General features: G+C 51.5%; 1 protein-coding gene across 1 annotated transcript in view; it reads right to left on the bottom strand.

Moving 5' to 3' along the window:
* The window catches only part of NTNG2 (netrin G2), a 48,185-nt gene extending 33,731 nt beyond the window's left edge, over window positions 1-14,454 (bottom strand). The window contains exon 1 of the mRNA XM_050908003.1: window positions 14,242-14,454. Coding sequence (XP_050763960.1) covers window positions 14,242-14,454 — 213 coding nt within the window. The remainder of the gene's footprint in view (window positions 1-14,241) is intronic.
* Window positions 14,455-20,879: the final 6,425 nt, after the last annotated feature.

Here is a 20,879-nt window from a genome sequence, read left to right as displayed (position 1 = left end):
CCTTGCACTTGGCCTTGTTGAACCTCACGAGGTTCACATGGACTCACTTCTCAAGCTGGAAATGTGTTCCAGTCCCAGTGACTGCAGACCCAGCCCTTGGGTTTTGCTTCCTCTCGGTGTCTGGGGTCGGTGCCGGGCAGAAATGCTGCAAAAGGGACTTTCTGAAGGTGACAGCGGGGACTTGCTCCTTGAGGAGGATTTCTTAAGAAACAAGATATTGGTCTGACGAGGCATGATGACAGGAATCCAGGATGCTGCAGTGAAGCTGCTCCCCACCTTGCCGGGGAGGGAGGGAACAGGGGAAAAGAGCCACAACAAAAGGCGCCGGGTTTACAAAGCCCAGCTGGTTTCTGGGGCTCTTAATGAGCGCACAAAGTTGTTTTGCTTTTTTTTCCTGGCAGATAATGCCATTTTTAAGCCTCACAGCATAAAATTATATACTTTTGTAGGTGAAATTACTTGATTAATCATTAAGCTGTTGAATATTTTAAACAAACTAGACATCTGTTGTGAATGGCGAAAGCCGCACAGAAATAAAACTGCAGCTTTCAGGAAACCTCCACGCCAAAGGGAAGCTGGAAAGCAATTGCAACCACTAGCTGCACAATGAAGAAAAATAATAATAATAATAAAGGGGGAAAAAAAACCCAAGATGTGAGCAAGGAAAAATAAGTAGATGATGTGAAAGTTTGTACTGCTCGGCCAAGGATGCTCATCACAGCTCTCATAACCCGGTGTGATTTGTTTAATGGTGTCTTGGCCCAGGGAACCCCCCTGGAGTTGCTTTCCTTTCAGGGGTCTCTTCTGCTTGATGGAATTGTGGTGTTTAAGCCAAGGCCTCTGCTAAAACCTAGGTCACCTTGGGACCAACTTGTTTTTAATTACAATCAGTCTCCTATTAAAAGTAATGACAAGGTCTCATCAACTTGGACTAGTTTCAGAAGCCCAAACTTTGTATTTTTTTAGTTCGGGGAGGGAAATCCTTGGCTTTTTATCGGAAGATTTTTATCAAAGGGGAAAAAAGTTAAATGCATTTCTTTGGCACAAAGATCTATGCTGTTGTGTGGGTTTCTCTTGGGTCCTTTCTTCTGTAGTGGGTTTTTTCCCCAAGAACTGGCTCTCAAACCCAACCAGAGAGCTCTCAGACCTTGGGTTTCTCCAGGCTCTCCTGCAAGCGCTGACGCTGGTTGGAACTGGGGGTCACTTGATTGCCCCCTCCGTAGCCTAAAGAGCCTGAAGAGCTGGGTCTGGCTCCCTCGACACGAGGAGGAGCTTCCTGCAGACTCTGAAATGAGAGATCTGCTTAACGACTAGGCTCCTCGAGCAGACAGGAGAAGGTCTGGTGCCCACCGAAGGCTGTCCCTCCTGGCCCTCGCGGGGCCGTTGGCAGCAGCCGGCACCCTCCACCGCTGTGCGAGGTGGAGGGGCTGTGGGTGAGGAGGGTTTGCATGGCGCTGCCCCTCTTATCTGTAGGTTTTCACCCAGTTTTTCTGAGTGGCACAAGTAATTCAGGGGAAAAACATCCCTGCGCAGAAGCAGCGTTTTGCTGGCCTGCGAGTCAGGTGGTTGCTGGAGTAATTTCAGTGGGGCGGGCGATGCCACAGAAACCTCCTTCCCTCCTTCTCGGGAGTGCTTGTGGCAAGGAAACCTTGGTCTGAACCTCCACCTCCACCCAGGAGGGGACAATTCCCTCCTTAGCGCCCGCCCCGTGCAGCCATGATGCTTAAGGAGCTCTCGGGTGCATCCCAAAGCCCTTCTGCTTCTTGCAGGGCACCTACAACGCTGCCTTTGATTTTTCCACTTAAAGGTTAGCTGATGAGGTTCACAGAGTCCCCACATTGCCTCGCACAGAGACAAAGTCCTTAACTTGGTATCAAATTTCCTCCAGATCCTGCAAAACAACCGCATCAGCAAAATCCTCGCGTGCACCTGATCCCTCCTGCCCTGCTAACGTCCCTGCCGTGGACCGGTGCCACCGTGGGTGTCCTGCAGCCTCCCCTTCCCTGAACAACCTCCCATCACAGGGAGGACTGATGGCCATGGGAGACGGGGGTCCCCAACCCGCGGAGGGGAGCAGGGGCCAGCCCGCTCCATCCCTGCCTCTCCTGCAGGTGTTCTGGAACACATTTCCCCCCTAAGTTTTATTTTCTCCCCCTCCCTTTCCCCGTCCAGCACCAAGCTGGATCTGTTTGCTCAGTAGGCTGCAGGATAAAGCTGAAACGATCGTCTCGGTGCATGTGCTTTCCTGCTTCTTTATGCTCAGCTGAGTTCCCCCAATTCACGCTGGGACGGAGCCACGGGGCTTCGCTTCACCTCTATCCCCTGCTCTGGCTTCCCTGGCTCTGCCGGGGCTTTGCAGGGATCTCTGTCCCTGTCCCCATCCCGGCTGGGCTGCGGGTTCGCTCCGGTGCCTGTCAGCACCACGATTCAGCACTGAGAAATAACGTGCCGAGTGGGGAAGATGCCGTCCCAACCCAGTTCCGGTGACAACTGCCTTTATCCTCCCCACTAATACAGAGTTAAATCTAGTTTCTGCAATACAAATTTTTGACAAGGGCCACACCGAGCGATGCGCGTTTCGGGAAACTTCCTTGGTTTTTCTTCCAATAACTGCTCCAGGATGCGATGCTCTTTCCCAAACAGAATTGAATTTACCTGGGAGAAAATGTGGGCTCGTCCTAACGCCATTACGGGGTATTTTCACTCTTGCTGCTTCTGACCTGAGGGTTCAACTGCTCTATCTGGATTTATGGAAAGACAAGGTGATTTTATGATCAAAAATAATGTTTGTGGGTAATTAAATCTCATGCTTCAGGGCATAAACCATAACCTGCCAGTGGCCAGGACGGGACTCCCAGAGAACTGGAAATACTCTCTGACAATTAATTTTCACTCTATTCATGGGCTGGGAGGGATCAGAGGGGTGAAACAACCGTAATTAATTTACAGCGATTATTTCCAACAGCTGGCAAGTGGCATAACTCACCGGCAGAGATGGCTGGGAGCACGGAAAATAATTGAGGAGAAATAAGAGGCCCCTCTCGAGCCAAACAGCCCTGCGCTGGCCCCTCCCCATGAGCCCGGGTGAAGGTCTGTGCCCTCCTTGCTCGATGCTCCAGGGGACGCCGGGAGCCGTGGGGAGGCCACACGGAGCTGCCTGGCCGGGGTCCGCTCCTCTTGCACTAACTACCCCGTCCCCCAGTGCCCAAGCAGGCTTTCCCCGCAGCACGGCTGTGACTCGAACCTGGCCAACGTCTCGGGAACAGCTTTGCCTGCGCGGTTTTGGGATGCCTGTTGGCACGAGGGGAGGGGTCCTGGATGGGACCACGCACCGTAGCATTGGACCGCGGAGATGCTGGGGGTGCTCTGAATGCGAAATGAGCCTTTTTGAAATGAAATTTTAATAGCTTTCTTCAAGATGCTATGTTTTCTTCTATTTTTTTTTTTTTTAAATACCACTTTGGTCAAGCTCTATATATTTTAGATAATCCAGAAGCTGTCTCGTATGGTAGAAGATACCGTTTCCCCAGGGGCTGCCTGTGCGGCTGCTGCCCGAGAGCTGCTCAGGTGCTCGGGAATGCTCCAGCAAACCCCTTGTCCGCACACCCTGCAGGCATTGCTCTTCTTTTAGTGGTAACCCTCCAAAGAGATGTTGTTAAACGTCCTGTGCGTGTAGGCAGGTTCTGGCAAGGCATCCATGGTTCAGTGAGGGGTTATTTCGCAGCTTCACCTCCGCAGAGGAAGGGCAGCTCCAGTTGGGAGGCAGTGGGCTCCGGGGCAGGGAGCCTTGCGGGGATGGGATGGGATGGGAAGCTCAGGGTGGGCTGGTGGGGTGCTTTGCTCGCTCATGTGCCCTTCCCTCACCACCTCCCTCCCCCCAGGCATCTGCAAGGGGCTCTTATTAGGGCAGAGACAGCAAAGGGGGAGAAAACCGTCCTCGCTAACAAGCTGTTTGCTGTTTATGAGCAGGTAAAGGCAGAGCTGGAATGAATTATTAATAGGGTGGAAATGGGGTCCCTCCACAGATCTGCTGCTAATTCTGGCTCAGCCGAATGTCACTCCCTCCATCTCCCCCCCGGCCATTGTTTGGGGGATTGATTGCTCCTCCGCTTCCTTCCCCTTCCTCCCGGATCGGAGGTTGTCCGAGTGCAAGGTCACCCCTCGGCACGGGCGTTAGGACACGCTTTGCCTGCGTGTGGGATTCGGGAGAGCGTGAGTCAGCAGAAACCAGCACCGTCGGCTTCGCGGTACGGCTCTTAGTGAGCACGCGCCGGGACGCGCTCAGCGAGACATTTTGCTTTGCTTTTTGCCTCTTCCCTTTGGCCTGAAGCAGATACTCATTCACCGAACAGCACGCCGCTTGTTCAAGGCTCTCGGGCTCCCTTGGGCCCGTCTCTCCGCCAGAGAAGAGATTCAACTCCTACTTGCGGCTGCTCTTCCCCTTCCCCCTCTGCTTCTGAATTCGAGAAGCATCTTATTCGTATTTCATCCTAGCTCAGCACTGTGCCCTTCTCTCCACCAGCCGTGGGGAAACATCACAGTGCCAGACAGGGTCGTGCAGTGGCAGTGCAATGTCCTAATTCCAGGCGGGAAAACTGAGGCAGGGAGGGATTTCAGGAGCAGGTCCGGGCTTCACCAGGAGCGTTGGGGGCTCCACCTTTCTGAAGATCAAGCTCCCCCAGGCACCTGCAGCTGGGCAAAGTAGTGGCTCCTTCACCCAATCTTGACGTGAGGGTCAAGGCAAACCATGATGGTCGAGGAAATCTCCGTTCTCACCCCACGCTGTCTCTGAAACTCTCCCCATGGTCTGCTTAGTACCTCCATGAAAAGGGTCTGAACTGATCTTTGCCCCGTAGATGACACAACCTCTGCAGGAGGCTGACATCCAGGCAGGAAGCATCCTCTCCGCAAAGGGAGGATCCGGAGGGGGATACTGCCCATCGTGCACAAGGACCGACCCAAGTCACCTGTCCACCCTCGCAACGCAGCCGGCACCGCTCGTGCACAGACACAAATCCCTTCACGCCCACTCTGATTAAGCCAGAAACGGTCAGAAAATCTGGTGACATGAAGAATTTTAACCTCCTGACTGAAATCAGCCCTGTCCACAGGTGACCTCTCCAAGAAGGGCCCCGAGCACACCGTTTGCAGGGTGACCTCAGGGCAGCACTTCCATTTCCAAAGCCCCAGGACAGCCAGGCAGCAGCTTGGCTTCTGCTGCTGGATCTGCTGCCCAGCACCTTGTCCTGAAAAAACGCACGTGCAGCTGATGTGTGGGCGACACAAGGGTTAACGCCGCCCGGAAAATTCCACTCCTAAGCAGATAATCTCATCTGTGCTGGGCACGCACACGCATTGCCCGCAGCCCGGCCTCCCATGGAATAATTTTTGAGCAGCTCTTTCCTTGTGAACTGCTAATCCCCAGTGAGCTGCTCTAACCCCATCCCTCCTGGCGCCCTCGGCTCACCTCCGCACCCACCTCCCTGCCGGGGCTGCACCCCTGCAACCGCTCCTTTTGCAAATTTGTGGATTACGGGGTGACCTAGAGCCTGAGATCAGAAGCTGATGAACCAGACACCCCTCAGCCAGCAACCGTGGGCACATGTTCAAAAACGCAGGCATTTAATCCCATTGACTGTTTTTTAGCTTGTCTCCAAACCCGGACTTTCTGTACCCAAGAGTTGCAAGCTTTGCTCTTCCCAGTGCACTTCCCTGAAGCTTGTCTACAAATTGAGCTGCTTGCATCCTGCCCCATCCCTTCTTTGCCAGATTATCAAGCCCTTGCATCTTGCTACAGAGATGTATCCGTGTCTGCAGCCCCTACCAGCAGGAGCACAACAGCAGCAACCTGTGTGCTGGGCTCCGAGTGCATTATTGATTCAGGACTAAGAAAATGCTTAGGAAGTAGGAAAAGTGTCCTGCTCTCTAAAAGCTTGTGCGCCTTGTAAGCTCAATACATGCAGCCTTTGCAGAGAGGCTCGCTACGCCACTATTAATATTTTATTCTGTAAGAGAGGCCCTGATAGTTTGAATGGGGGAGGGCAGGATGTGGAGGATGGGGGTGGGAAAGGGGAGGGAGCGGAGGCTCTGCTGTGGTCATCAAATGGAGGTGCCGATCTTCCCCAAAGCCTTCGCGGGGGGAGCAGAGTTGGGTGGTGGATACCCTTGCACCCACCTCTGGCCTCTGATCAGGGCTCCTGTGTCTGCCGCGTCAAGCGCACTCGTTTTGCTGTTGCGTGCAAAGTATTTGGCTGCTTTATGCTGTCTTTTAGGGGAACAACTCAGCAGGTGCCTGTTGGTGGCTGGGACCACACTGTGGTCAGCCCGAAACGTGCCCTGGCTGTCCCCGAGGGCAGGACTGCGATCCTCTCCTTTTAGAGGGCTCCCCCAAACCCCCTTAATGGCAGCACCATGGAGCTGAAGCAGCCGACTTGGCCGGGGATGGGGGCTTGCAAACCCTTTGGCTGGGAGTAAAAACCAGTTGAAGCTGTGCTAGTTCTCCCTTTGGGATATTCCCCCTAAGAGGGACGTAGAGGTGCTGAGGGCAGGACTGGACATGGCAGTGGCAGCATCCACGCGGAGCTCAGCACCGGGGGAGCAGAGACCCATTGCCCATGCTGGAGCATGCAGCAAAATGGGTGCCAGCCCAGGGCACGTGGGTGCTGGAGCCACCCGGCACCACTCATGGATGTGCAATCCTGCTGCCCGCTTCAGCACCCATCACCGCACTGCTCTAATCACACGCTGGCACTCGCCTTCTCCTGCGACTTGGAGGAGGAGGAGGAGGAGGCTGGAGTCGCAGCGCCGTGCGTGGAGCTGCTCCGGGGAGGGGAGGCTGCTGCGTTAGTGGCTTCTGCACAGATGTGAGCAAGCGGGAGAGGTGGGAGCCAGCTGGGCTGAGACCCAACCTGGTAGCTCTGCATCGTTGCGTGCCTGCACCCATGGAGCTCCTGGACGAGCAGCCCCTGCCAGTCCCCTCTTGCGGCTGGAGCCTCTTTGGGGACAGCTGACAAATGGAGAAACCCCCACGGAGCCAAAAGCCACAGGTTTCCCTAAGCCTGCCTGCTCGTAGCACAGAGCAGATGTGCAGAGGCACCGGTGCCAAACGCCGGAGCAAGCGCAGGTCGGGGCAGTGGAGCAGGGCGGGTGCGGGATCAGTGCTGCAACGTGCACCCTCTGCAGGTCCCAGTGACCCGGCCTGAAAGATGGGGGGACTTGTGGGGACCTCCCGAGACACAGCTGAGGCTGCAGGCAGAGTTAGGGCACTGCGTGGGAGGGGATGGCACATCTGCCTGGGGCGAAGGCTGGAAGTCCAAACTGCTGTTTGCTGGTGGGTCTTAGCCAGGGCTTTGCAGGCATCGGCTTCTCCCCATAGACATCTCCTGGATGGTCATCAAGCAGTGCTTTCCAGTCCATAGAGGAAAAAGCCCCTTTGGTGTTTTCCAGCACAGGAACCAGTGCACTGCATTGAACTGCCCGAGTAACACCCAGGGTGTATTCAGCACTGCAGGCTGGGTGCCTGAGGAGATGGATGCCTTCGAGAGGGCGGCAGCAGCAGTGGTGCTCACACCACCTCGGTGGAGAACTCCTGCTAAGCAGGTCAGCAACAGCCCACGTGCATAATAACCCCGGCAAGTCAGAAATTCGGGCTCTGCTAGCCAAGCATTGCCGAGTTGCTGTTGCTCACGCTTGATGGAGCTCACCATCTAGGTCAGAGGAGGAATTCATTAACCTCAGGGACCCCCAGCCATCGCTGTGTTGCTGTAAGCTCCGTACCCTGCTGAGCCGCTCGTGCCGTGGGCAGGGGTTTTGGTGCAGGTTGGGCATGTTTCCATTGTGGTTTCTCCAAAACGATGGGGTGAACCCGGTGCAGAGCTTGGACGGTCCCCGTTGAGAGCATCAGGATTGCTTGCTCGTCGCTGCGCCGCCCCAGAGCGTAACCGCGGGGGGAGAGGTGCCCATCCAGTGCCGTACGTGATTTTGCAACCCCGCTTCTGCAGTTTGCTGCCTGTCGCTGCTGCAGGCAACCCTGCTGTTGCTGCAGGCAGCCCCGCAGCCAAGCGCTCAGCCCCGCAGCTGCTGCGGGAGCGGAAAGCAAAGCGGTTTGGGTCGTTTTGCAGAGGTAATTTTCAGACGGATCAGTGAACTGGTCTGAGCGACTGTGCCTCCGCAGCTCGTAGTGCTGCCACAGGGGGAACAGTGGGGACGTGGCTGTCGCTTGCGTGGGACAACGGGCAGGGTTGTGGGGCTGGGTCAGCCTAAGCCCCACGCCTCAAAATCCTGATGGTACAAAGGTTGTTTGGGGTCTGAAACTGTAATCAGGCTCAACTAAGGTTAAAACTGGACTTTCACTTAGGGAAACCAGGGTGGGGTAGGAGAGCGCTCCTTCCCACTTGGGCAGTCTTTTCTGTAGGGAGAATCCCTTTTAAAGTTTAATGGGAAATCATGTCTATGTTATAGAATACAATACAGATTTTAAAATAAATAGGAAGGACTTCCCTGAATGCCTTCAGCTTCTAAAGTTGCATATGGAAAACTGTGATACCTGGAGCTGATGTATGAGTGAGTGTAAGAGCTGCTCTCCCAGCTCTGGCCAAGCTCGCCAGCAAGTCTTTGGAGTCAGTTCTCTCCAGCTTTTCCCATCTGGACGCTGTTCCCTTTGAAGAGCAAAGCTTTTCTTAAAAGCAGTTTACTCTTCTCCATCTCTTTCAAGATGGGGGTAAACTTTCTGCTCACTGTACCAATTAAATCTACTTGACAGTTTAATTTTTATCGCTGTGTCTTTTCCATCAGCAAGTGGAAATGATCCTTGTTAGGGGAGCAGCATCCCACTTTACAACAAGATGAATCCCGAACTGGGCATTTAAGGAAATTGCTACGGACTGTGAGGGGAAATCCCGTTTGCTCAGCACTCTCTAATTTAAAGCTGAATTGTATTCTTTCATTTTCTGTAAAGCCTCTGCTTTTATAACACCAAGATCCTGCCGCGCTCCAGAGTAGCCTCTGTGGCAGGAGAGTAGTGTGTAATTTGCTGAGCAGCTAATAACATGCAATCCAAGGGTCTGGTCCCAAGGGCAAGGAGCTGCTGATCTTGACTTCAAGTAGTGTTCTCTGCAGCAACCCTGATACTGAGAAGTGATTAAGGGTGGGAATAAAACCGAAAGGCCCCAGCCCTTTCTCCCACGCTGGAAAGCAATGCCACGACGGGTGCAAGGGGTGGATTAGGAAACCTTCATCCAGATGGAAATGGCAGCCGTTGCCTTTTCCAGGCTCTCCTCAAAGGAAAGGGGAGTATTTTCCAGGCGTTAATTTAATGCACTGGAAGGTTCAAGGGGGAAGAGGGGCTGTTAGCACTTTACAGATGTGAAAAGAAAGATGCGGCTTTCCGTCCCCACAAGCCTGACCAAGATGTCATGGGCAATTTGACAGCGGAGAGTGGATTTCTTGTCCTGCTGAATTTTGGCATAAAGGCAAAGTGATTGTCCCCAATGCCATACAGGTCCTGTAAGGAAGGGCAAAGGGGAGCTCTGACTCCCAGCCCTCTGCTAAGGCCAAGGATGGGCTTGCAACCAACAGTGGGTAATGCCGATTTATTCAAGGAGGAGGGAGAACATCCACTTTTCTTGGAAAGGATTTTCCATTTGACTTGTACACAGGCTCCGCTCAGCCCAAAGGTTGCCCTTGAACCCTGGGGCGGTCGCAAGGCTGAGGACCCCTCGCACTTTGCCCCCCCTCGCACTTTGCCCCCCTGGTTCGCCTGCCTGAAACAAGGGGCAGGGGCAGCACGGGCACGTCCCGTGGGATGGGTGGGCTGGGGAAGGGCTGCGGGTTGTGTCTCTGCTCAGGGTACCAGAAGGGATGAATCCATCTCTAAACCACCAGATCATGCTGCAGCCTTAAAAATGCTTTTGGCAGAGCATCTCTGAAGCAATTCCATTTTCCTTCTTACTGTAAAAACTTCGACTTTAGTTTTAATCATCCCCAAACTCACAATCCTTTGTTTGCACCTAAACAGGGGTATGAAGATATGGTTGGGTTGAGTTGTACGAGATGGGCGAGTTGTATGAGATGGGCTAAGAATGTCGGGAAAAGGGTTTCTGTGCCCAAAAGTTTGTCTGCTTTTTCCAATTTTAGCATCCAGTCTAATAAGAGAAATAGTTCTTTAGTATAAGCCTTATAACCACATGTCATTCAGAAAAGTTTCACTAAGAATTAAACTAAACATCAAATTTGGCTGAATGTGTAATGAATAAATAAAGCCTTTTCCTTTCATGTACCCGTGCCAAAATCAACAAGCTCTATTAGCTGATGAAACAATGCTGACGCCAAATAAAAATACCCCTGACCCATCAATATGGGCTAAGAGCTCGGCCCTGCATCAAAGAGCATTGTCTGAACAAGAAATACTGTCTCGACACCTCTGGGGGGGTGAAAAAAAAGGGGCTCCCATCCCGGTGGCGAGCTGGGCTCCCTGTGCTGCCGGCCGGGTGCGGGGAGCTCTCACCGGCGTGTCAAGGAGCAGCAAAGCCATTACGTGATGGCTGTTGTCTCACCGGCAGTCTGCTCCGGACACCTCTCCTGTATGCCCCACCTTCCTTTTGCTAGAATGATTTGCAAAGCCCTTGAGCTGCAAACCTGTTTGGAGCAGGGACTGGGGCTTTCGTGTGTGCTTGCTCCCCGCCGCCCGCCCCCTGTGTAAATTGCCCACAAAACCTGCATATTTTTTTATCATGTGTGCAAAACGCCGACGCTTGCAAGTGAAATTCTCAGAGGTCCCTGCTCGGTATCAAAGAAGTGCTTCAGCATCTCAGAATATCTCAATACCTGGGAGCACCTTGCCAGCTGTGCCATCCTCCTCCTCCTCCCCGGGAGGGTGGGATGGCGAAGGAACGCCACATCTCCCCTCTGCCCCACGCAGCCCGTACAGCTTTGCTGTTCCCCAGCCGTGCCTGTCCTGCAAACCCCTCTCATTTGACATCTGCATTTAGCCACTCTGTGCCATGCTCACCCTTCTCTCAACATCCTCGCTTAGAAGTTCTGTTCCCTATTAGTCTTCAGTCACGCTTTTAGATTCATTCAGGCTTTTATTTACTTATCCATCTGTCTTCCTGCTCCCACCACTCCCCCTGCTCTGCCAGAAGGGAAAGTACAATTCATTTTTCAGGTGACCCTGCCAGAAAGGCATTGACATGAATAGGAGAAGGTTCAGAAACTGTGGAAAAGCAAAGCCCCCAACTTTAATAAGCAGCAAAACACTTCCCAACCAGAAGGGAGCAGCCAGATGTGACCAGAATTGCTGTAAAACAGAAAAGACAATCCTCCAAATAATTCCTGCAATCCCCCAGACGCCTCCTTTTGCAGAACTCTCTGTGAGTGCTGCTCGAAGTTGTTACAACCGTAGCGTGCGATGCTGTGAGCTGTGCAATGCCTCCCTGGTACCAGTACAGCCTCGTAGGAAACACTCGCTGTCTTACAGGGTCCTGACTTTCACCAGGACTCTCCTCCTCTGCCTGCCCACAGCGATGCCCTGCACGGGGACATCATCCAGCTCCCTCTGGTCTGGCTGCCTGAAGCATGGAGGGATGTTTCTGTCTTTAATTTTGATTTCAGTTGTCTGAGCAGTGCTGGCGTCCTGCCGGGCTGCGCTTAATTCTGAGTAACATTAGTTTAACTGCACGGACAGTACCCTGCTGTTTTGAAAGACACCTAAGAAAGCAATATAGCCACCATAAGAACTTCTCTGCTGGAAAGCCAGGCTCCTACGAGAACCCACCTGTTACATAAAAATAATTAAAACCTGAAGAGAAAGGATAACAGGACACTGAAAGACATCTGAGCAGGTTGGCAGGCAAGGAGCTGAGGCAGTTCACGCGAGCCTCTAACCCTCCCCTCTCGCAGCAAGGGCTGGGGCTCGGAGGTCATAACGATCGGTGGGCAGCAACATTGATTTTTGTCCAGCACTTCCTTTGCGCAGGGGTAGCAAAACTCCGCTCACATCCTCTGCGGGCTCTGCTCGCCTCTCTCTGCATGTCAATAGGTGTCAAGTCACCACCCAGGACCGGTGATGGAAAGGCCATTTCTTGCTGATTCCACTTTCTACTGACCATAAGGGGATGCTCAGCAGTAAATGGCCACGTGTCACTCTCTGTGACAGAGGCTGTGAAAATTTACCTTGATGGCCTCCCAGCACACACCACTCAAGTCCTTAGGCTGGACTGGAGCCTGGATCTCTCCTGCAGCCATCTCCTACTCTGTGCACTAAGTGCTAGGTGGGTTCCTTGCTCACCTCAGCAGGACTGCTCTTCATCTGCTTCATCTTTAAAACTCTTTAATCCTCTGGAGAGGACAGTGCTGGTGTAAGATGGGGCAGAAAGGGCCATGAATACAGTGGCATTTCATAAACCTACCCCCAAAAATCTAAAAAATAACTTGCAATGTACTACTCCTGTTCTTAGCTGAATTCTTCATGAGGGAATTGCTCGGGGATGTTGCCGTGAGTGCTGGTTTCTGTTTCGGGAGATGAGAGCTGGGCCAGGCGCGCACCCCGGGGTGAGGCAGGGACAGGAAGGCAAATCCATGTCTTGCATTTGTGTAACTCCCATTCATGGCTGTACATGGTGTTTGCAAGTGTTACAGCACATGGCAGGCGTACGCTACGAGGAAATACTGCTGATGCCCAGAATAGAAAGATTTTAGCTCAGTATCGACTGAATCAAGAGATGTAGAGAGCTGATTGCAGTTGGTGTCTTTTGCTTCCTTGGAGGTCAGTGGAGCTGAAGTCTGGAGCATCCTTAGCCAGAAAGGGTTTGCAAATAGCTGCAGTGAATGTAGCGGAAAGCAATCTGGTGTTCACCTTTTAATCCCTCCGCAGCCAGTCAGATAAATGGAAATACAGACTGACCCATCAATAGTTAACTGCTTTATTTGCAACCTTTGACTTAATCTTTCTTTTCAAATGATCTTTTAAAAGGAAAAGCCACTACTTATCTGGAATTAGTGAAAATGTCTTCCCTGGTACTAATGAGACCCCTTAGGCTGGAGGGAACTGGGTAACTACTGGCAGCATGTTCTGATGGTCATAAATGTTTAGCATCCCTTGGTATCAAAGCTGCATTTTTCGCTTGGATTTTCAAGAGATGCCCTGAGCTGGTTGGGCCCAGGGTATTTTCTAGGTGTTCGTGCATTTTCTGGGTGGCAAGCTGAGGCATGGATTATACAGACATGGAGTATACAAGCCTGGATAATGCTGGTAATAGAAAATGGGACTCCCTCCACTGACTTAGAGGGAGAATTCCCCTTCTTATCATAGGTAATAGAAGAATAATATACTTTTTTAGAAGACACTCCTTGTCCAGTGCTCACCCCAGTGGAAACCCTGTCAGCATGGGCTGACTTGGTCCCTGTGCCTTAAATGTGTGCTTGGACCACTCCTGGAGGACATTTGGGAGGGGACGTTACAGCCATACTGTTTTGCTCTTTGCTTTGACCCCTGAACTCTTTTTAACAATGTAAAGCCTTGTGAATTATAAATCAAACGTTCCTGCTGAGCTTTGTGGTGCACGGAATGAAATGCAATGATTAATATTTAAGAGAAAATAAGTTAAAGATTTTAATTACAAGGGCAAGTGTTTGTCCACAGAGTCTTTTCATGTGGAGGCTAGAAGAGAGGGAGAACCACATTTTCAGGGACTTCAGTGAAATTTGTGGCTGTCAGACCAACTGCCCGAGCTGCCGGCGTGTGGGTGCCGCGCTGGCCTCCACCGCCCTGCCCCTCGCTCTTACTCGCGCCGAGAAGATGTACCCACCTCTGGTAAAACCCCGGTGCCGGCGCAGCCTTTTGGGATGGGACAGGTGAACACACCCCACACGCTTCAGCAAGCGGAGGGACGTGCTCAGAGCAGCTCAGGTTGTGTGCTCGCTGGGGGCAGAGCTTTTCCAAAACCCAGACCTTACCACCCCACACCAGGGCTTGCTCAGCCTTCCCTGGCTCCTCCTCGCCCTCCCCTCAGCGTGCTGGCACCATCCCCGCTCTAGGGCCGACCTCTCGTCGGCACAGCACCGGGATGGGCAGGACACCTTCTCCCCATTTTGCAGACCAGGAGACTGAGAGCTCAAGGCAGCAGCCACCATTGCCACCCTGAACCGAGATGTCCTTATATCGGCATCTCGGCAGGACACTGCCTCTGGCCACCTGCAAGCAGAGTCTGTGATAACATGTCAAATAAAGAGGGAAACACTTACATGGGTGCAGAACCTCTCCGGCGGGTCCCCACAAGTGATTCCTGCCGGATCCACCCGTACTGTCACATAATCCTTCATCCGCATGGCCTTGGGTTGACAAGCATAAAACTCCCATGACGGGCCATCGTCCGTGGTCACCCAGGACTTGCAAATGTCATACTGTCCCATGGCCAAGGGGAGACAGTGCAAGAGGAGAGCAACCAGGTAGAGCATGGCAGCTGCGGCCAAGTGCGGGATCCCTGGGCGAGGGCAGTGCCGAGAGTCCCGAGGAAGGCAGCTACTGGGCTAGGGGTTGCTCTCGGGATCAGCATGGAAACTCCTCATTTAAAAATGATCCAGTCAAAGGAGATCCAGACAATAACAGGAAAGATCCCACTCCGCACGCTGTATTTGGATGTGGAAAGTTTCTCTCAGCATAGAAGCCAACTTTGCAAATCACTTGGTTGGGAAAGTTTTGGCCAGAGTTGCTGATCAGTGGTCAAAAGTCTTCCTTAACCTCATTTTTTTCCCCCCTTTTATTGTATGAAAGGGCTTCCAAATCAGCATGAAAATATCTAGAGGTGACTCCAGTCAATCAATAGAAAGATCAAGTTCTGAGTCGCTGATGAAATTTGATAGGAGTAAATTGGAGAGGCCGTGAGATGGTGCTGGATCAGGTTTTCCTCAACCTTCTTGTCTGCCGCAAATGCGTCGCTGTGGGAAGTGCCTTAAACTGTGGTCTGCCTTAAATAATTATTGGAGCTTTTGAACATTAATACATAAAATAAATATAGCATCTGGTCATCAGTACAGCTCTGACAAGAGAGACTCTTTGGAGTTACAATTCCCTTCTCCCAAAGGATGGTTGTGTCAACATAAACACGTTGGGTGGCAAGATCCGCAGTGGTCCCAGCAGGATACTGGGTGGTCAGGGGGTTGACAGGAGCAGCGCCGGCCTTGCTGCTTCTCCCTCTGCGTCTTGCAGTGGTGGCGAGGCACTCGCAGGCGAGGATTTCCGTCTGAGACTGCCTTTTGGCAGCTGAACATCAAGTTCCCAAAGCCTTCAGCTGCAAGCCATGCTGCTACCTGAGGTCTCCGCTCTCTTTCATGGTCAGGGCAAAGGGAGAGTTCATTAGCAGGCTGCACCTACAACAAATTGAAAGACAAATTAGCTAGGAGCAAGGGGGGCAGTTGGAGCAACAAGACTTGTAAGAACAGGGGTCCCCCAGGAGGCACAGCCCTCAGCTGGGCTTCCCAAGCCAGGTTTTTGTAAAAGGGAGATATACAACTTTAATAAAAAGAAATCCATAGTAAGGTGCTTATGGCTTTTCTGCTGTTTGGGAGATGGGAAGGAGTGCTGCCCCATTTGAGGTATCTGGTTTGTAACAGCAGCTGGACAACAAGAGCTCTAATGGGTCTTCAAATAATATCAAGAAGCAGCTATAGGTCATTAGAAGATGGAGAATATGCAGACACAGAGCAGGGACAGACAGACAAATTGATAGTCTTAAAAAGATAAGCAAATAAATAAGACAGCTGGGGAGACAGATACATTGTCCAGCATCCCCACATATGATTTATCTGAACAATAACATTTAATAAGAAACAATTTAAAGTCCTAATAACATTTAAGGTTCACCTAATACAAAGAGCAATGACCTTCCCAGTACTCATTTCAGGTTAGAGCAACATTTCTGCAATTTTGTCGTCTTTCCAGTAGAGCTATAAAAATCTTAAGTAACTACAAAACAAAATGACAAAGAACTGAGGGGAAAAAAAAAAAAAAGTCATCAAACCCTCTCTCAGCATTAGATCCAGGAGGGAGATCTCATACGAGCAGGTGGGAGGCACGTATCCAGAACAGAAATTTAACTCTGGATAATTCCCTTTCTATTTGATTCCCGAACTTTTCTTCCACAATTTAGGGATGTCTGCTTCAACAGCCTGTTTAGTATTTGCTTTCTCATAAAGCTCAGTTACTAAAGCTCAGAAACTCCAGGTTAACAGATGCATTGATCCACGTTCAGGGGCTTCACATCGCTGTGCTACCATCTCCCTTTCCCCCCTTTTTGGTTGAAAGATTACTGATTGAGATGAATGAGTTCAGAAAAGAGACGCTATCTCTCATGCTTCATCACCAGCTCTCAAAGAAGAGCCTATTATAGCTGCGTTGGACCTGAATAAACTCCCAAAGAAAGAATAGACTGGCTGCTATTTTTACATTATGAGTAAATGTAGTAAAAATAATAAACCGATGTGACACAGTGTTTGTAAGTCCCGCTGACATCAGAGCTGTCTTTTCAGTTATAACAAGTCAGTTCCTAATTATTACATCAAACTGGTCACGGCCAAGTGCCTAATAACAGCGGAGAGCGTGAGACTCCAGTATTGTATAGAAAACAAGCAGGGTAGTTTTAATGAGGACTCCAGTGCTGTTAAGTTTATGGATCTATTTTCATAGCCTTAACAATTATATTTTGCACTTGAATGGCTGTCGGGGAAAAACCCAGGAAGAGAGGATCTATAATATCTATTAGTGTCTTGTTATGCCAGCTAAATGTCATAGATTCTCAGGGAAATAAAAATTTGCTGGAAAACGTATTTACTGTCAGTCAATCAGCCAGGCGTGCAGGTTCCCTGCGAAGTCCGCGGTGCAACACTGAGCCGGTACAGTCCCTTTGCAGAAATAGTTGCACAGCGTTGCTCTGAAATAAGCCAGCATACTGCAAACGGGGGAGAGAGACTCTCTGAATTAAAGGTTTTGCCCTGTTTGATTTGGTTTGATTCTTAGAAAATAAATCTTCACCTGATGTTATTAAGAAACTGCAGTTCATGGGAACAAATGGAATCAATGCTCTTTGTGTTCTTTGAAGAGTATTCAGCAATCACTGGGGACTGATAGCCAGAGTATTAAGAACACAAAATTAGATTGTATCTTGACTTAGCTGGTTCCTTTTCTTTTTTTTTTTTTATTATTGGATTAACACCCTATTGAAATAAAGGGACGACGCTGAGCAACAACTGAGCTGCTCTGGAATTGAGAACAAAAAGTAAACTCAATGAAGGAGTTTTCAATTTTCTTTCAGAAGCGTTGCCTTCAAAATAAACCCCGGCCACTCTCCCCCCCCTACACTGATCAAGCGCGAGTTTTCCTCTTCTTTTCCACGCTGATCATCCCTTCCTCTCCACCCTTGAAAGCAAAGTTAGGAAACCCCCGCTCTGCCCGCGATGTGACAGGAGGCTGAACCCTACGAATAACGTTGCAAAGCTCAAAGGAGCCCCGGGCTCCCGACAGAGGAACCCGTACAGCTCGCTCACATTCAGCCGCTCTCCCTCATGCATTTGCGGTTCCAGGCAAAACCGATGCCGCTTCCCCCCCGCCCCCGCCCCGGTTTCTTTTCCACTAAAGGACTTTGGGAGCCTGCAAGGGCTGTGGTCAAAGTAGGCAGAGCGGGAGGAGAGCCGTCCCCGTGCGGGGAGCATCCCCGGCTTCCCAGCCCGCATCTGCAAACTCCGAAGAGGAAAAATAAAATCCAGCCCGTCGCGGGGAGCCGGTGCCGCTCCCGGGGACGGGGGGGGGGGACACACACAGCGGGGCACCCCGGGGAGCCTCGGAGCAACTTCGGGGGGGGGGACACACACGCTGGTATTTGGGAGGTGGGGGCAGAGGGCAGTTGCCGGCACCGCGCGCTGCCCATCGCTCCCCCTCGCCCGCCTTCCCCCCCCCTTCCCCGCCCCCCCGGCCGGTGCTCGGCGCTGCAGGTCCTTACCGGGAGGGAGCTCTGCGGCGCGGGGCTCCCAGCGGAGCAGTGAACTTCGGGGCCGGGGGGAACCCCCTCACACACACCCAGACACCCCCCCCTCCCTCCTCCTCCTCCAGCCCGGCGGGCAGCCGCTGCGCCGCCGGCCCCCAAGGGCAGATGGCCGGGGAAGCTTTGTGCAATCCCCGGCTCCCCTCGCAAGTTAATGCCGAGGCTGAAATCCCTTTTGCTCTCACTTTCAATCACAATCGGAGCTTTTATCTCCGTGCCTGATCCCGGCTGCGTAACTTCCTCTGTGCAGCTTTAGCACACACCATCCCACCGGCGAGCAATGTGCTTCTTAAAGGTGCAGGGAGGAAATGCGAGCGGGGAGGGGGGGGGAGAGGGAGGGAGGGAGGGAGGAGGGATGGAGGAGGAGGAGGGAGGAGAGAGAAAAACCACCCGAGGAAGAGGAGGCTGCGAGCGGGGAGCCTTCAGCCCCGGCAGCTCCGGGGGTACCGCGGCTCCCGGTGGGGCGGCAGCAGCATCCGTGCCGTCCCGGCTGCCGGGCAGAGCTCGCTGCCTCCGGTTAGATAACGGCAAGCCGGGAGTGCCACTCCTTGGTGGTTTTTCTTTTTTTTTTTTTTTTCCTTTAAGAGCTTTAAAAAAAAATTTAAAAAATCATGCGATCATGTTTGCTGGAGGAAAAAAAAGCTCTAGTCACGAGGGTTTCCCCGCACGTGTAAGTTCTCGGTGGTGTGCCCTGAATATTTTGGGGAGGCTTCTGCTGGCGAAGATGCTGTAAATGAGGCTGCGTGCATGTGTGTTGGGGGAAGAGGGGGTGGTTGGAATTAATAGGATAAACAAAGCAGGAACTCAGAGATGGGGAAATCAGATGGCTGGGAAATGCTTTGATAATGGTGGGAATGTGCTTTGGGATTTAACCAAACCAGGGTGTTTTTTGGTAAGGCAGGGGATTAACATGCAGGGCTGTAAGGTGTGATAACACCTTCCAGCACGGGGATGCAGAAGCTATAGGTGTTGCTTAGGTCAACTCTTCCGCGTTCACGCTGAGGGGCAGAGAAGGCTCCAGCTACGGACAGGATGGATAAAACTGTGGCAGTAAAGGTCCAAGTTTTCCCTGCACCAGGCAGATGCTGGAGACAGGATCATTCCTAAGCAGCAACAGGTTTTTGACATGCACATGGATAAATGACAGTCCATTTACGGGGAGGAAAAACCAAAGAATCCCCACTGCCCCTGATGCACGCGACCACCAAAAACTGTTCCTTCCTAATCAAGAATTCAATAATTTCTAAGCCAGAAAGTGCATTGTCCAACTTGCATGTGGTTTGCAATCTCATCAACTCAGTATTTTGTTATATGATTTCCTTTGGCCCACTGCCCTGAGGTCTCTATGTGGCTTCTCCCATCTAAGAGTCCCTGGAAAAAGCACGATCCATCCTGTGACCGGGCAGAGGTGATTCAGAGCTCTTCTGGGAAACGTTTCCCGTATACTGGAGTATAAGTGAGATTTATGAAATGCCGGCATGTATCTTGACTGTGGCCCAGCCTAAATGCTACACAGATGCACAGGGTGATCTTTACCTGCAAGGCTGTCTTTGATTCTGGCTCGATCTCCACTCCTCTGGTCAGGGCGCAGACTGATACTTTCCACATGGTAATTTTTTCTGCAAACACTTATTTTACAGCAGAAGTATTACTTAAGTGAGAAGCACTGGCTGGGAATTCAGGGCTGGCTAATATTCCTGGATTTCACTTTGTGCCTTTAGGTCTTCTCTGTAGTAATGACTCCCCTGGAAATTCCCCACGTCTCACTTATTACTCCTTTATTAGTTATTGTGGTACAGTAACAGGATAAAAAGGAGTTGGTATTTCATTTTCATTCCCTCTAATAGCCACGGCAAAGACCAAGTGGTGCGCTGATTATTGACATCAGAGTTAAGTGATATGCACGCATCATTAGGTTTCAATTGGAAAGAATAACAGCACAGTGTGAGTCGTCACACTTCTAAACTACATGGCATTTAAAGAAAAACCAAAGTCGTTTTTCTCAGCCCTGCAAGCTCAAAAGATCAGAAGCTAGCAATAATACTTATATAGACACAGGTAAAAGGCGCTAGCTCCAGGCAAATCACCAGAATTAACTAATCAGCGTAATACCCCGGAGAGGCTGGCAGCGGCTGTGTGGCTCGTCCAAGGTTACGCGGCGATTCAGGAGATCCAGGAACAGGCTCGGAGGATGGGATGTCACGCTCCTCCTGGGGTAAAGACAGGTCTGGCTCCGAGGGTCCTTATGCTGGGAAGGAGAGAGATCATCTGTGGCACTCATAGACACAGGAGCCCAAAGGAAGCGACTGCAAAGCAGCCGGCAGTGCTGCTGTCACAGGCGGGAAGGAATGGGGAAGAGTTGCAGCGAATCTTTAATTTTAGACCATTTGCATTCTTTTACCCAAGCACATTTTGCAAATATTTAATGCTGGGTATCGTTTCCTTCTGGGTGAAATTTGTGCGAGGAGCAAAATGGACGTGCTTTTCCTTGAGGGGACAGCTCTGCCCCCTCCCTCGCGCTGAGCACTACCTTCTCACGCAAGGAGAGCGCGGTTGAAAATCAATGGGGCTGCACTGAGATTTAATTACTACAGCGTAGGCAGGGGTGGAGAGTAAGGCCCTTAATATTTAATACAGCCTCTGCTCCCAAAGGGATCCCCGGGGCTCAAGGGCCAAATGTAAACCCATTATAAGCAGGTGTAATTCTATTGACATATGCGGGCTCGCACCTGTTTATACTATGGCTATATTTGGCTCCCTAAATCTAAATGGCAAATGGAGCTTTTGACATGCACGGGAGAAGAGGGAAGTGTTTTCCCGACTTGGGATGATAGAGGATATACTGAA

The sequence above is a fragment of the Gymnogyps californianus genome, chromosome 18 (assembly GCF_018139145.2).
Source record: "Gymnogyps californianus isolate 813 chromosome 18, ASM1813914v2, whole genome shotgun sequence".
NCBI classification, from domain to species: domain Eukaryota; kingdom Metazoa; phylum Chordata; class Aves; order Accipitriformes; family Cathartidae; genus Gymnogyps; species Gymnogyps californianus.
The sequence above is the reverse complement of the archived record's forward strand: the minus strand, read 5'-3'. Positions and strand labels throughout refer to the sequence as shown.